Genomic DNA, 16,207 nt, shown 5'->3' on the forward strand with positions numbered 1-16,207 from the left:
TATTTTCTTTTAGTCAAACTAAAAAGAAACATTTATAACGGTTCATGTAAAAAATCATCTTTCTTTGGAAAGCTGCAGGGAGCGCATGCCAAATTGCTGCGTTTTGTGCAACTCCTCATTACCCCAAATCTTTTCCATGATGGTGAAGAGTTTAAAGTTAGCATGGCACTTGGAGCCACAATAGCCACATTCATTGGAAGTACAGTGCTTATAAAAAGTATTCACCCCCCTTGGAAGTTTTCCCTTTTCATTGCTTTTCAACATTGAATCACGGTCATTTTAATTTATCTTTTTGGAGAAGAATGTACAAAAAAAAACTGTCAAAGTGTTGAAGTGAAAACAGATTGTTACAACATTATGTCAGTTAATGAAAAATATGAAAACTAAAATAAGTGGCTGCATAAGTATTCACCCTCTTCAAGTCAGTATTTAGTAGATACACCTGGTCCCACAATTACTGCATTGAGCCTCTCTGAACAGGCTGTATCTGCCTTCCACATCTAGACACTGCAATTATACCCCATTTCTCCATGCAAAACTGCTCAGTTTCTATCAGAAATCAGGAGTGCACAGTCCTTTTCAAGTCCAGCCATAAATTCTCAACTGGATCGAGGTCTGGACTCTGACTTGGCCACTGCTGGAAAACAAATTTTCTCCCAAGTCACAGTCCTCCATGTTTTCTCTATACTTTGCTGCATTTATTTTACCCTTTACAAGTCATACAGGGTCGGCCGCCGAGCTGCATCCCCACACCATGATGCTGCCACCACCGTGCTTCACAATGGGGAAGGTGTTTTTGTAATGATGTGCAGTGTTTGGTGTCCACCAAACACAATGTTTGGTCTGAACGGCAAAAAGCTCAAATTCTGGAGCTGACTTCAGAGTTCCTCACATGCCTTGTGGTGAACTCTAGTCAAGGAATTAACATGAGCTTTTTTCAACTGCTTTCTCTTTGCCACTCTCCCGGAAAGCTTTGACTGGTGAGGAACAGGTAACAGTTGTTGGATCCACACTGTGTCCCATCTCAGCTGCTGAAGCTTGTAACTCCTTCAGTGGAGTTGGAGGTGTCTTGGTGGCCTCACTCACTAGTCTCTTTCTAGTATGGTCACTCAGTTTTTTGAAGATGGCCTGCTCTAGGTAGATTTACACGTGCCATAATTTTTCTGTTTCTGAATGAAGATTTAATTGTACTCCAAGAGATATTCTGTCATTTGGAAATGTTCTTTTATCCATCCCCTGATTTATGCTTTTCAGTAACGTTTTCAGAGAGCTGCTTGTTTTTATGTTGTATTTATAGCCATGAGTACTGATTCACCAGTGACTGGACCTTCCAGATACAAGTGTCTTTATGCTACAATCACTTGAGACACATTCATTGCACTGAGATAATCCCCATGTCACTAATTGTGTGACTTCTAGCACCAGCTGGCTGCTACTGTGTTGAATTGGGTGAGTCTCTTTAAATGGGGTGGACACTTAGGCAATCACGTATTTTAATTTTAGATTTGTAATTAACTGACATCACTTTGTAGAAATCCGTTTTCACTTTGACATTATTATTACAGTATTTTTGTAAATTCTTGACAATAAAAGCCTAATTTGGTAGGATGCGATTCAATGCTGAAAAGCTGTAAAAGGGGAAAACTTCAAAGGGGAGTAAATACTTTTTATAGTCACTGTACACCAAGCTGATATAAACTGGAAGTTTTCAGTGACAAATAAAATATTCACATGACCTAGAATGTGACTGAGGCATTTTGCATACATTCACGTGTTTGTTCAGTCAGCTTTTACTATGGTGAGTTTATTATTCTTTTCTAATATTTGGTCACCTTCTTGTTCTTGATATGTCTGAAGTCTTTTTACTCTGCAGTGTTTGCCAAACACTCTTAATTACTTTTTTCATCTAATTTGATGTGATCTATAAACCCAAGAAGATCACAACATTCCCAGATGTCTCATTCATATCTTGGCCCTTTTGAAATGAAAATGTAAACGATCTGTTTTGTACTGATTACATTCACATGACTCTAGTGCCGATGAAACCCACGCTTACAGTAATAATCTGTACTGAAAAGTTGCGCTTCAAATAGAACGTAACTAATTTTTCTTCATTGCTCAAAGATTTTTTTAATCATTTGTACAATCTTTGAGCAAGAAAGCAGCATTTGAAAAACCTATTTCAATTTGATGATGGCAAGGACGTTTTCTATACAATAAGCCACATGACAAGAGCTGTGCGATGTTTTAATGTTGATGCACTTCCACTGAAGCTCACACTGAGGTGCACCTTGTCTTGCTCTCCAAATTATAAATCATTTCTGATTTTTGCCAAAACATTTGGGGTTGTTACAGCTATATTGTGATGAATTTGCATCTGCATCTAATACAGAAGGAGAAAGTGCTTTTGCATCTACCTGTTTTTATGCTCATTTTCAATTTGTGCACAACATATGCTGAGCTTTGTTTTGGCTAAAGTGGAAAAATTGCTCTACTGATAAAATCAAACTGCAGAAACAGATTTTGCAAATTAATTGAAAAACAATAAATATCAGATTGGTGTTAAGTGATGTGGTGACTGCAACACTCCCTAAATTACTAAAAGCAAACAAAAAAGGCATATTTTCCATATCACGTCATCCACTTTGGTTTAGTTGATTTAACGGGTTTGACCGGTGCTCTTTTAATGACATAATTCATTGCTGCCTCTTCCATGTTATGACTGAATGGCACCCGATTCTAGAATTAGTGCTTCCAACTGTTTATCTAAATGCATCAAACTCCAATTATTCACATAACTGCGTTGGATGGGAAACACTAGTTGCTCTTCTGGAAACTCTCTGTTCGTGTGAAATTTAGATGGAAACATGGCAAAGGAAACCTTGGTGTCAAAATTCACAAATACATGGTCTGGAGAGACATGAATGAAAACACAAACACTGAGTCACATCCTCACCAAACTGAATATTTGCTGTCATCTCTCACTCTTCCTGCAGCCTCCATTGTAGCCCAGAAGTGGTGGTGTCAGATGCAGCCATGTATGGACGGTGAGGAGTGCAAAGTTCTGCCAGACCTCACAGGATGGAGCTGCAGCTCAGGCAACAAAGTCAAGACCACAAAGGTTGGTGTCCACATAGTCTTTTTCTGTTTGATATGTCTCTTCCCCTGTCTCTCTCTCACACAGACTTTTATCATCCCTTTAACGTGTACATGCCTGCACACACATGGAGTGACCCATTTCCACCTTTATCATGTTAGACTACATCCCTCACTTCTCCCATATTGCTTTCTGTCTTATTTGTTGCCATCCCCTATCTCTTTTCACCCAATATCACACTTCTTTTTTTTTCACCCAGTTTCTCTCTCTTTATTTTCTCCACCTTGGATCCAACATCAAACATTCTCGGCAGAAAAATAAGGCTGACAAGAACAAGGCAAATAACACACACCACGCATGCGGACACGCACTGAACATGAACAAAACAATTCCCTTCTCTCTCACTTGCCCTGCTTCCCTGCATCTGACTGGCATGCCATCTGACTCTGTGCAAAAAGAATGTACCGCATTCGATACACTAGAGTGGTAAATGTCCTCGAATAGTTTTTATGCTCTACTTCCTCCATAATACAGTTTGTGCAGTAAGTGCAGCCGTGTTTTTATTTTTCCTGAATAACGTTTCATATACTGTCTGTTTGTCTATGTCTCTGCGTGTTTGTGAATAGGAGTAGTTGTGCATTATATATATTTCTGCTCAGCCTCCATCTGCACCTGTTGGCTTCTCTTCAGCGCCTTGACCTGAGCAGGCTCTTAGCTGTCTGTCATAGGAAAAAAATTTGTGCGAGACTCACCTCTTGTCACTGTACGTTTCTGTTTCTAACCTCCATCCTTCTCTCTGCCTTCTCACCTTCCATTATTCATGGCTGGGTGCAGACCTTTGTTTTCTGCCTAAATAATTGATTGAAGGCGTGGTCAGAGGAGAGAGAGTGAATCTCCTTGGGTGAAAGACAGGCATAAAAAAAAAAGCTCAAGACACATGTGGTCTCCTGCTCTCCTCCCTTACTCTCTCCTGCTCTAAAAAACTCAGAGACAGTCTCCTGTATGCCCAGATGATTAAGAATTCCTTTCTTACTTTTTCCTCTGCTCACCTCTCACCTCGCAAAGTGGATCACGCCTCCACAAGTTCTTCTTTCCTCCTCAGCAGCCCCTGCTGTTTTTCTCACCCTGAAATAGTTTTCTGCTGTGCTGGCCCGAGCTCAAATGTGTGTGAGGCTGCTCATAAAATATAAGAGAACTTTCCCAGTTCAGTCACATCACAGAAATAAAAACAGACAATAGAAACAAATTACAGGAAATGAGTGATCTTGAAGTATGTAACAGGAATAACTGAAGAGAGAAGCACATGAGAGTTGATTGAATATGAAGCTGATGCAGTTTCTGAATATGTGAATGTCATTTGTATGTTGCTTTAGACAACTGATCTCATGCATTTAGTTTTAGCAGCCCCAAAGTGCACATTTATAATTTCCTGAGCATGATCAAAGCAAACCAGTTTCAGCCAGGCATCGCTTTATCATTGACTCAGTCGTAGTTTAAAAGAGCACAAATATTTGCTGTCTCTTGCATTCAGGTCTTTGATCAATGATCTGTGTGCACTTGTGTGTTTGTCTGTGTGTGTGTCTACACTATTGGAGAGAGTTAGCTGATGTGTATGCCTGATGATGAAAAGAGTGATTTTTTTTTCTCCTCTGGTGTTGTACGCTGAGGTCAAGATGCGCAGGCATCCAGATCAATAACATCGAACGGTCTCTTATAGTCCCATTAAGACCCGCTCGTAAATTGAAATTGACGATGGAGAGAGAGAGAAAGAGGATGAGGGAGAGAGAGAGAGAGACAGAGAGAGACATGGGGAGCAGCAGAGAGGAGGGAGGAGGCAGGTGGAGATGGATGACAGAGAAACAATAACAAGTAGAAAGTGGAGAGGAAAGGCTGAAGGCAGAGGTGATGGGGGATAAAAGAATAAAGAAAACACTAGAAAACAAGCCTACTGGAACTGGTCAGCTGACAAGGTGCAGGCGAGAACACAAAAAAGGATTTGGCGCTCTCGATCCTTCCCTCCATCCTTGGCTGGAAGCAGAGGAAAGGAGGAGAGGAGGAGGGCAGAGGGAGGAGAGAAGGAGGGGATAGAAGACAGCTCGATCAATGCCAAACAATATCGTATGGATGAGTAGACGGACATGGCCGGGCTGCCAAGCCACTGAGCTGTCATAGACTGCAATGCTAGCGTGTGTGCATTTGTGTAGATGCACAAATAGGCATATACACACAAACAAATGACAAGATGTCAGCAGTGCATGTAAGTTTCACCTCCTATATAGCTAGTTTACATCACACTACACAGAGGTGGAAATCTGCACTATCACTATCAGCACTACAAACCCCTTTAGGCAAGACGATCTGCCCTTTTCTCTGTGATTGCATTGTTTGATAGAAACAGTAGAAACGGTTAATCAAGATCTATCAAACATTTTGTGTAGATTTAATTAGAGGCAGCTTCTAAATTATTAAAGAATAAAAAAAACACATCAGGATCAACCAACTACAGTGATGCTTTTCATAATTTACTCTTGAGTAAGTCATGAAAAGTATATAAAATGTGTGAGTGAAGGGGGCATCTGCCTTGTGGCCATATGAGCAGCCACTGTCAACGGCTAAAGCTGTTGGAATAAGCAGTAGAAAATGTACCACTCATGGGCCTAAAAAAAAGCCCACAGATATGACACTCAAGCACTCCTTGTGTGCTTTGTAAATTGAGATCTAACTACCTAAATCCGCTCTTTAATTGGGCACAGAAACTGCCACCTATAGGCATATTTAAACAGGCGAGGGGATGAACACCTAAAGGGACTTTGACTTTGCACCTTAAAGCGTAACAGGCACAGAGCTGCAGCGATGTGCATGCATAGTGAACTGGCATGACAGCAAACGCCTGCAGACTATTTGATCAGACACAGGAGTAGATGCCTGAAGGCAATGGGAATGGGCCCAGGAAGGGTGGCCTGGAGCCATCAAGAGCAGATACAGTAGAACAATTTCAGCTGCCAGCTGGGAGGAAATGCTGCTCTGAGCTCTCTCGGTGACGGCTGGCCTTCACACTTTGTTAGCCGGCACCTGGGTCGCAGAAAAGAGTGACTCCCTCAAGAGGAAATACAGGAGGGACAGCATGTGTTGGGGCTAAGAAGGGAAGCTGCTGGGAAACACAATGAGAGAGAGAGGCATGCAGGAAACAGTCATGGAGAGTCTGGTCTATTATATGCCCGAGTACTGGCAGTTACACAGCAAATTGTGTCTGTTTGGTCGTTGGCTGGGAGAAAATGTCTCCTAATAGCTTGAAATAAACCAAAAATGAGTGCATGGGCAAAGACAATGGAAAGATGGATAGACGAGATAAAGAGACCATGTGATTAGAGCATCCGTCTCGACAAATAGACGAAATGACATGGCAGTGGGCCAGGTGCTGAGAGTGAGGTACTGTGGGCCGGCTGCCATGATTCAAACTGTGTCTTGTTTAGTCTCTTGCCAAAAGAGGCACAGACCACACAAGCCATGTTGTCAGGGCTCCACCAGTAAGAATGCTTTTCCATTATTTCCAAATAGCAGCCAGCACCACACAGCACTGCATTATTTAAAGCCCTGCATTGACATGTAAGACCAGCACTGGCTCCTTTTTTTTTCTGTGACCTTTACTGTTTCAGGCTATTTCCTAACTTTTCTAGGGGACTGTTCTTAGTGAGCTTTGACCCTCTTTTTCTCTATCTCTTCCAGGTGACCCGATAGTCCAGCCCATCTCAATAGAAGCAGAAGGGAAACGGTGGGGGGAGTAATTAATCAGCACAATGGACCAATCAAGTTGTGAGCAAATGTACTCAGACGGACTTCTATGAGGAACCAGTAATCGTTTCATTTTTCTGAGGATATCCAAGAAATGGTGGCTGATAAGAGACAGGACTCTACTACTGCTTGCCATCACCTTAAACACAGCTGAGTGTCCTTGGTCCTTTACTGCAGAGGACCGCATCCCTTCAAAACCTTTACTGCTACTACAAACTTCAACAAAGCGAACTATCACCTTAACTTGATTAGATGACGAAAAAAAACAAAACAATTTCTTTACAACAATCTATATTCTTCATCTCTCTTGTATGGCTGAGTTGTGTTTGATATGCATACTGGGAATAATGGGCACTCTGGATTTTAGACAGCTATCCTGTATTACAAACATCACTACAAAAAAAAAAAAGTGTGGTTGGAGTGGATCCAGAATGCTTGCCTCATGCAGTCTGGATGACGTATTTCAATTGACCTGTGCCACATATGACACGCTTAATGCTGTCAAAAGTGTTTCTCAAACCCGAAACTGAACCTTTTATTTTATCGGATTTCACCTCCATCAGAGTATTTTACCTTAAATAGTTTGTGGCTTACCACATGCCATTTTTTAAAATGCAGAGACAGTTTCTTCTCTTTGCTTTTGTTTTTCTTTTTTTGACAAAGGACAAAATCCTTTCAGGGGTTGAGGTTAGACTAATACCAAGTAGATGTTATGGTATATTGAAACATGTAAAAGTGTAAAAAATGGTCCATGGAATCAACGGGGCTAAAAATAAATCGATGCTCTAATGGTTTTAATATCTGTGTTTTTAAACGCCTGTTAACCGCTATTGAGTACATGTGTCAGTATTATATGAAATGAATAAAACCTTTCAAAAGAAAAGAAGAATCTCTGGTCTGCTTCAGTCTCACACAGTGATTCTGTTGAGATTTCATTAGAGATTTTTCAAATCTACTGCAAACCACACATTATAACCTATACTGTGAACACAAATTATATCAAGGCACTGCAGTGTGGCGCAACGGATGTATGGAGCTGTCGGCACTTTCGATAACATGAGTGTAAATTAATTTCCCCAGAAATCCCCGAAGCAACCAGACACTTACAGTAATTAATTTGTAACCACTGGTGTTAATTGGGTTGGCTCCAAGTGATGTCATCAATAACTGAAATTAATCTGCTTGTAATTTATCCAATAAATTCTTTGTGTTTGTTTTCTGCTGTAAACAAAAACTTCTGGGCATTTCAAACTGTTTTGTCAGAGACAGAATATGGAATACCTCCTCTTTTTGGGCGTTCTTTGTGTTGTATGACTGTCTAATCAGCTGGTTACCATTTAGATAATACCATTTGCTGACATCTGCGACTATTTGAACAAGGTCTATTACAGAAATCTGTGCGTTTGAAGTGGATTTTAATCACAGACATCGTAAATAGGTGAGGAAGCAAAATGACTCAGACAGCAAACTGAGCTGATAAACAAGATTTAATGCTGTGGCTTCGTGCAGAGCTTAACCAACAGGTGAGTTTATCCGCACTGGTTAAGGATTGACAGTGATACTATGTTTTTCACCTACTGTACACTATTTAATGATGCTGCTGAAACCCGGGCTGGTAATGACAAATAGCTGTTGCCATAATCAATTTATCATGTCCTTCTCTCTCAGCTTTAAATACACACATCTTGTGTAACCATTCACATATGCTGAACAGGCTTTGTAAGTGGTAGCCAGTCTAATATCCAAGGTATGCTTAATTTCTGTCAGCATTAACAAAGTTTTCTCTCAGATAACTTGAAGTGGCAGCGATGTTCTGTTGCCTGTTCAGTTTGGGGTGTTTGAAGCTCATCTGCCTCAAATGCTCAGTTCATGACCACCGGATTCTTCTGTTATCTACAAAGTTATAGTGCGTGCATTGCCATGGCAACCTCACGACACCTATATTTGCTGTTCTGTTGTGGATTCACGTTGTTATTTAGATAGCATTCGGCAGAGACACTCCAACCATGCCGGTGTCTGGAATTCAAAAAAAAAGTCCGAATGAATGGTTATTTGATATTGCATCAGTGTTATCAGTGACGTGAGCTGGTCACAGAGGGTTTTATACATCAGGTACATAAGGAATGTTTGAAGTGATTTGTTTCTTTGCTCTTCTATTTTTTTTTCTTTTACTCTGAAAGACACCAAAATAAAAATACTGAAAATTAACAAGAATCAAACTAAAGCAAGTAAGGGCTCCGTTGGGAAAAAACCCACAAGTTTCTATTTCAGAAGCAAATCCTTTCCTTTTAAACTCCAGGACTTTTGCTCAGTCCTTGATACATGATACACCTCAGTGTTTGTGATTAAAATGAATTTGTGTTACTATACTGTACTTCATGAGCTCGTTTTATTGCAGGTGCATAATTAAAAGTATGGCTCAGTACACTGTTCATTCAAAGTTTCAGAAATCCTGATCAGAAATGTTTCTATCTCTTCAAAAAACATAGCCAAATACAGACTGGGGAGAAAAATAGCTTTAAGAACAGGGATGACCCACCCCTGTGAGCTCTTCAACTTGGTCACAAAACATTAAATAAATACGGGTCCTTGTCAGAACAAATTTCCTCACATCCAGTGCAGAGAAACCTGATGCAAATATTATAACAGCAACACAGTTTTCAGCCACAGTACAATGGATCACGGTGAAATGATCACAGGAACATGACTGGTGCCTACTTTTAAGCAAATCCAGTGCACTACGTACTGTTGCTGTCTATGTGCTCTCCATCAGGTTATGCGTGGGTGTATTTCCTGCCCTTATTTCCCCATTTCTCAGTCTTTTTGCCCGTGTAAACCATCAAGTTTGACAAGTAGACGAGAAATTCTACTCAGTCAAGAGAGTCAAGTGCTGTCATATCAAGCCTTACAGTAAGATAAGGTTGATGTAGGTTTAAATATAGAACAATTTACAGGAAGTACACTATGCTTTAAAGTCCACACAGGACTGTGTGCTGTACTGTAGGCACACAACTGCCAGATAAAGATGTCGACGGTGACCCTCCTTGTTGCAAACTTTCAGATCACCCCACTTTTGTTCTCTTTTCTGTTCAATCTCTTTTTAATCTCAATAAAAAGCTCCATCTTTGATTACCCTGTTCATGTAGGGATCTGAATATATGGTGTCGGGGAGATTAAACTCAGAAAACACCAAACACATTGCTGGCTCACTGACAGATTTATTATTGTATGCAATATAGAAAATGAAAGTACATCAATGCAATGGGGAGGAGACCTCACTCCTCTCTCTCTAGGTATGACAGCTCATTTATATCATGACAGTAAACACAAACTTTTTCCTATTGGCATCTTGTAAATAGGTTGTGCGTTAAAACTTCATCGTACAGCTTTAATACCGTGGAAAACTCCTACATTCTTTAGACAGGAACTCTTCCTATAGGGATGAGACTAAGGCATCGTCTTAGAAGGACCTATAGCTGATGTTGCGTTTCATTAGTTGACCAACTCCCAACCTGACAGGACCTGAGATCTCTATATATAACAGACATTTTTATTTTTATTTTACATTACTATAAGCAAGAATCAACTTGTAACTCGTAACACTTAAACATTTAGTAGTTAAGATGATAAACATAGAAACAACTGATGATTGACATAAAAATAAATGATAACCTAAGAGCTTTAAATTGATTTTCGCTCCACAGTGGTTCTATCTGAGTTTTTTTGTGACACTTTATGCTACTTTCTTACACTTTTGCATGTTTTTGTGCTTTGTTCAGCTACCAGGTCCACCATCCTGTAGTGTTTATATTGTCTTTTTTATTGTCTGTGTGTTTCTGCTAGCCTTTTCTCTCTCTTATTTATCATCATTCGAGGCAGATGGCCGCACTCCTTGGTTTTACTGGTGGCCTCTTGTTAGGATTTGTTGGGTTTTCCCGCATATAATTTAATAGCTTCTAAATTCTAATTTTTAAATGAATGAGGTATAGCTATACATGTAGTATAATCCACGACAATTCAAAAGTTCGGGGTTTGGGGTTTCCATGAAAACTCACACTTTTATTCATGTGCTATCAAGGGTTTTCTCATCATCAATTAGCCGACTAGCTAACACCATGTATCATTAGAACACAGGAGTGATGATTGCTGAAAGTGTTCCTCTGTACCCCTATGGAAATATTCCATTAAAAATCAGCTGTTTCCAGCTAGAATAGTCATTTACCACATTAACAATGTCTAGGCTGTATTTGTGATGAATTTAATGGCATCTTCATTGAAAAAAAACTGCTTTTCTTTCAAAAATAGGGACATTTCTAAGTGACTCCAAACTTTTTGAATGGTAATGTATATGGTATTGCAGGTTGGTAACATTGCTATTTAAGTTATTCAGGTATTTATGGGCACTAAATCTTTAAATTTAAACTTGTTAGGGAAATTTAAAAGATTCATCTTATTTCCCTATTAGAAAGACCTGTGGCTCAGTGTCTGTTCTGTTAGATGTTCTACATAAATATCTGGGACTTGAATGATGATGGAACTGAAACAAGAAGGATCAGTCGAAGAAAGTTGGAAACAGAATGTTGGGTTTGAGGATATCCATCTTTTCTCTCCATGACACAAATACACACACGCACGCAAAAATCTGTGTTGTGTTGCATTAAAGCTGCCTTTCTCTAAAACTCTTTTCTGATTTGACTAATCTCCCAGTGGAACCTCCCAGGGGCCTTCTACTGAGCCTTAGTCACTCTCTCTCTCTCTCTCTGTCTGTGTGTGTGTGTGTGTGTGTGTGTGTGTATATACGTACGTGTTTCATGGCCTGGGCTCTCTCTGAGCCTCAACGCGTCGTTAGTGCATGTCATTAAAAGATTACAGAGAATAAAACCCACATAAAGATTCTCACATATACACACACGGGACGCGAGAGCGAAGAAGTGAGCACGAAACAGGCGGCTATAATTACAGAGAAAAAAATCTGTTGAAGGGTTTTGACATCAGGATATGACAGCTTCAATTTTTGAGTATTCTTGTTAACTGCTCGCAAGGTATTTCTCAAGCTGTGTGTGAATCCAATCAAGAGGCAACCATGTGAAGCTTGTTGAAATTCTTCCACAGCTCCTCTAATACCACACCACTCTCACTATATAGTTACAGAAAATATTTAACACTGCTGCTGAAGCAAGGTATCAGGTGCGGCTCTAACAACCCCCTCATAGCCGTCTGACAATTCCGATCATCAGCGCTGCTACAAAGCATTAATCTCGTCATCTGTGACTATCCCCCAAAATATCCAGACGATGCTGAGATTAGTCGGTGTGCTCTCTGGTTAGCGGTGGCGACGGAAATGGTCGCCGCTAACGACAGATGCCAGAGCAGATGCTACCGTCAGCTGAACGATGAGATAAGCTTTCCTACACTGGTACATCACTGCAAGGACGGTGATTAGAGGAAGGTGACGTATCGAGGGTTCAATGACAGTCATAAACATGCTGAATTATGCCTGTATTTTTCATATCAACCAGCTAACTCAGATTGTTTGGACGGTCAGTGTCAGTTTTGCGAAAGCAGCAAATTCAGTAGTTGAAGCTCACATTGAAAATGACATTGCATTTTTGTTGTTCTAAACAAAAAACTGTCATTTTAATGTAAAAAAAAAAAAAAGAAAGTAGAACAATATTCAGGAATTATCATTAAATAAGCATCTATTCTTTACACGCCTACAAACAATCTGTAGCCAACTTTTTTTTTCTTTCTGCACAAACAAGTTGAGTCAGTGTGTTCCAAAGACCTCCTTTGGTGAAAATATGTTCATTTACCTCATCAGTGTGTCCACATGGTGATTTTATACACTGGAAGACTGCCACGACAACCATTCACACTTACGCCTACAGTCAATTTAGAATCATCAATTAACCCAGTATGCATGTCTTTGAACTGTGGGAGGAAACACCTGCAGAAAACCAACCGAGGCCCGGGGAGAACACGCAAACACTTGACCCAGAGATTTGAACCCCCCTTGCTGTGAGGCAACGGCACTAATTACTGCACCACCGTGATAACCTGGTTCAAACATACGCTGCTGAATTACTCCAGCATTGCAACTTGTCATTGTGAAGCTGATAAGTTCTGTATTTGAGCAACGTTGTTCGTAGGTTAGCTGGTTTGCTTGAGCTCCAGCCGGTGGGGAGGGGTGCATGGAGAGAAAGGATGGGACTTCTTTGATCTGCATCTTCTAAAGGAGTTTCATCTAAGCCATTTTGAGGCTGGAAGGGATTATTTTTATGGAAATATCTTCTAAACATGTGACTCTAATACACAGAGAGGAGTTTTAGGGGTTCAATCAATGACTGAAGAGGGACTTTAATATAATGATGCTATTCTCATCTTGTACTCTTTGCTACAGTGTTCACCGACGGATTCCCCCTGGGCTTAATTCAACCTCAGAAATCTTGGTTGACAGAAATCATGGCTACTCTACAACCCATCAGTTGCAGGAAAAAACACCTACAAATCATTGTTAGATTAACTGAGCCCACTCTGCCCTATAGTCCCGTTAGCCTAAATAAACATAAAAATCTAGGTTTTACAGCAGAGTATTTTGGTAAACTAGTTATTTTTAAATGACACACAAGCCTACCAGATGCACCTTCCTGTATTCATATAAATTTGAAAAATAGAACCATATCAATTTGTGATACCAGCACAAAAACAACTGGGGAGGAATATGATCCAAAAACATGCATATTATTTTTAGTTGATATCCATTTTTGGCTGTTGGGCTGTGATTTGCAAATTACCGTTTGTAAAATTCACACTCGATTTTTTGGTTCATTGGAAACTGTAGCTGGTGTGTGCTTGTTAAGTTAAGTGACAAAAATAAACTGTACCAGACAAAATTTGTAATAATTAGCAACCACGACTGTATTAGTTAATATCATATTCTGAATAATTACAACAATTATTGTTACTAAAAGTGTGCATCACTTGGAAACAATTAAAAGGACAGGTGTGTCATTTAGTAAATGAAAACATGGTAATAATGTGACATGCTTGACACGCATGAATATGCAGTGATTTATCTCAAGTGTAATGCATCATGTGTCAACAGTTTTGTATAACAGCTAAGTGCCAATTAATACAGATGAGAAAAAGAAACTGTGTATCTCTTATTTATGCCCCCGTGAAACATAAATCAGTCTCTCTCAAACAGTGAGGACGTTCCTTTTCAGTTATTTCAACTGAATACAACTGGACAAAATAAAACATTTAATTCCTGACACTGACGTTAAAGATGAGACAGGCAGTATTTCATCAAGATCATCAGGAAAATAAATGTTGACAAGGGCTTGACCAATCATCGACTTCACATTAGAAGATATTCAGCATTTTTCTGATGATCAGTATCATTTATTTTTTAAATCTATTTTGGACAAAATGAATTAATTTTTAAAAACATATTACTTTGGGTTTGATGTAGCCATCTTTTCCTCTCCAGTCTGCGGTCGTAAACAAAGTCCTGATAACAGGACAATCAGATTGGCTGCATATAACAAGTAATAGCTAATCAACACTGAAGGAAAAATGTTCTAAAGTTCACTTTTAATAAAAAAAAAAAATACTGACAGCATAAATAGACAAAGATATTTGAATGAAGTTTGTGATTACATTTTTACTGCAAATCTATATCAGTTCAGTTAATTGTTGTCAGCACTGGTACTGAAAATGGAATATTGGATGAACCTTAATGTTTTTAATGACATTTTAACTTGACTAATTTTACAAATTAGGAGTATTTGTATATGCCACTGGCACTGGTGGGAGAGGCTTAGATAGGCGAGAGCTGCAGGAGAAAAGCTGTACTTATAAATTCTGGTGTTTTATATATAAGGGGCTTAGAAGCAGAGTGGCCTAGCAAACAAAGATTTGAACTGAGTTTTATATTATTTCTGTAACATTTTGTGGTCTAACCCACAGCCCAATATAGCGTTACACTGGCACATGGAATGTTCAAAACTTTGAACCCATTTTTTCTCAAAAAGGTTAGAAAACTCTGCTTCCAAACCCTTCACATATACAATAGGAATTACATGTGGGGGAGACATGGTTAACATGTCAACTGTAACTGCAATTTTAAAGTGATTTGTTAAATACTAGTAACCACTTATAAACAGACAGTAAGTTCATGTTTGTTTTGCTGTTATAAGCAGTTATATTTTCTGTTTGATTTTGCTGCCAAAAAAAGGTGAAAACTTGTGTCAGAGATAGTATTTAATGGTTAGTGTAGACAAAAACATGGCTAACCAAAGTCAGAAAGCAAAGCAGCTTGAAAGAGTTTGGAAGACGAATGTTATGAGAAATGTTTTCATCATGAAGTCATTTAATAATCCCTAAAAAAGTTAATTAATTTTCTCTAAATATATTCAAAAAAAATGTTTGGTGATAACATTGCGAGACTGTTTTGTCCTGACATCCTTCAAACTATACTTGAATGTTGAGGATGTCCTTCCTCTGTTAAAGTACAGTTTCTAATATTACCTCAAGAACATCCCTAAAACATCTTCAAAATATTGCAGAAAAAATGTTCTACCTTTATTAATCATCACATTGCTGGAACATTTTATGAAAAACATTCTGTCCTTTTTAAGTCTCAATAAATCATGAAAATATGTAAGTAATCTGTGGCCCTGACAGCATCCTGATAGCATCCTCAGAATGTTAGTTATGTATTAATGAAATTTTAACCTTATAGGAACATTTTTTCAAATTATGAATATCCTCAGTTTTTCTAATCTGATGTTCTTTGAACATTTTCTCTGTGCTTTTTAGATACCAGATTTGTTTGTATTTGTGTCAAGTACCTATGCTATGCTGCACGTTTTTCCTTTTTTGAGAACACATATTTCTGTTAATGTGTAGGACCTCATAGGTTATAGTAAGTAGTGCTGTAAAATTTGGGTAACTGGGTTTCTTAGAACAGCAGCAATGTTAAATCATTCATATGGGTGTCTACTGGATGTACACGACTTAACCTTCTTAAGTCAAGAAGAGAAAAGGTGTCTGACAAACATATATGCCAAGTAAGTCATTCCTGAAACATCTCCCATACTCACTATAATTCTACGCAACATCCAACATGTGCAGGCATGTAGTCTGACTGTGACATTCGAATAAAGACACGAGAGGATGGTGAGGAAAGAAAGAGGAAAGTAGAAAGAAAGAAATAATGGAAGGGGAGTTCTGTGATGCTAGTGCAGAGTGATGGCCTAAAAATAATATGTCTTCTGTCGTGAGACTTGGAAACAGAGCAGATCTGAGCAGGTT

At 39.1% G+C, this 16,207-nt stretch overlaps 1 protein-coding gene across 1 annotated transcript in view; it reads left to right on the forward strand.

The window, feature by feature from the left end:
- LOC111580685 (chemokine-like protein TAFA-2) overlaps positions 1-8,120 on the forward strand; it is an 86,238-nt gene extending 78,118 nt beyond the window's left edge. The window contains exons 4-5 of the mRNA XM_023288535.3: positions 2,997-3,121; positions 6,824-8,120. Of these exons, the coding sequence (XP_023144303.1) occupies positions 2,997-3,121; positions 6,824-6,835 (137 nt within the window). The 3' untranslated portion in view covers positions 6,836-8,120. The remainder of the gene's footprint in view (positions 1-2,996; positions 3,122-6,823) is intronic.
- Positions 8,121-16,207: the final 8,087 nt, after the last annotated feature.

Source organism: Amphiprion ocellaris, chromosome 8, assembly GCF_022539595.1.
Source record: "Amphiprion ocellaris isolate individual 3 ecotype Okinawa chromosome 8, ASM2253959v1, whole genome shotgun sequence".
Lineage (NCBI taxonomy): Eukaryota > Metazoa > Chordata > Actinopteri > Pomacentridae > Amphiprion > Amphiprion ocellaris.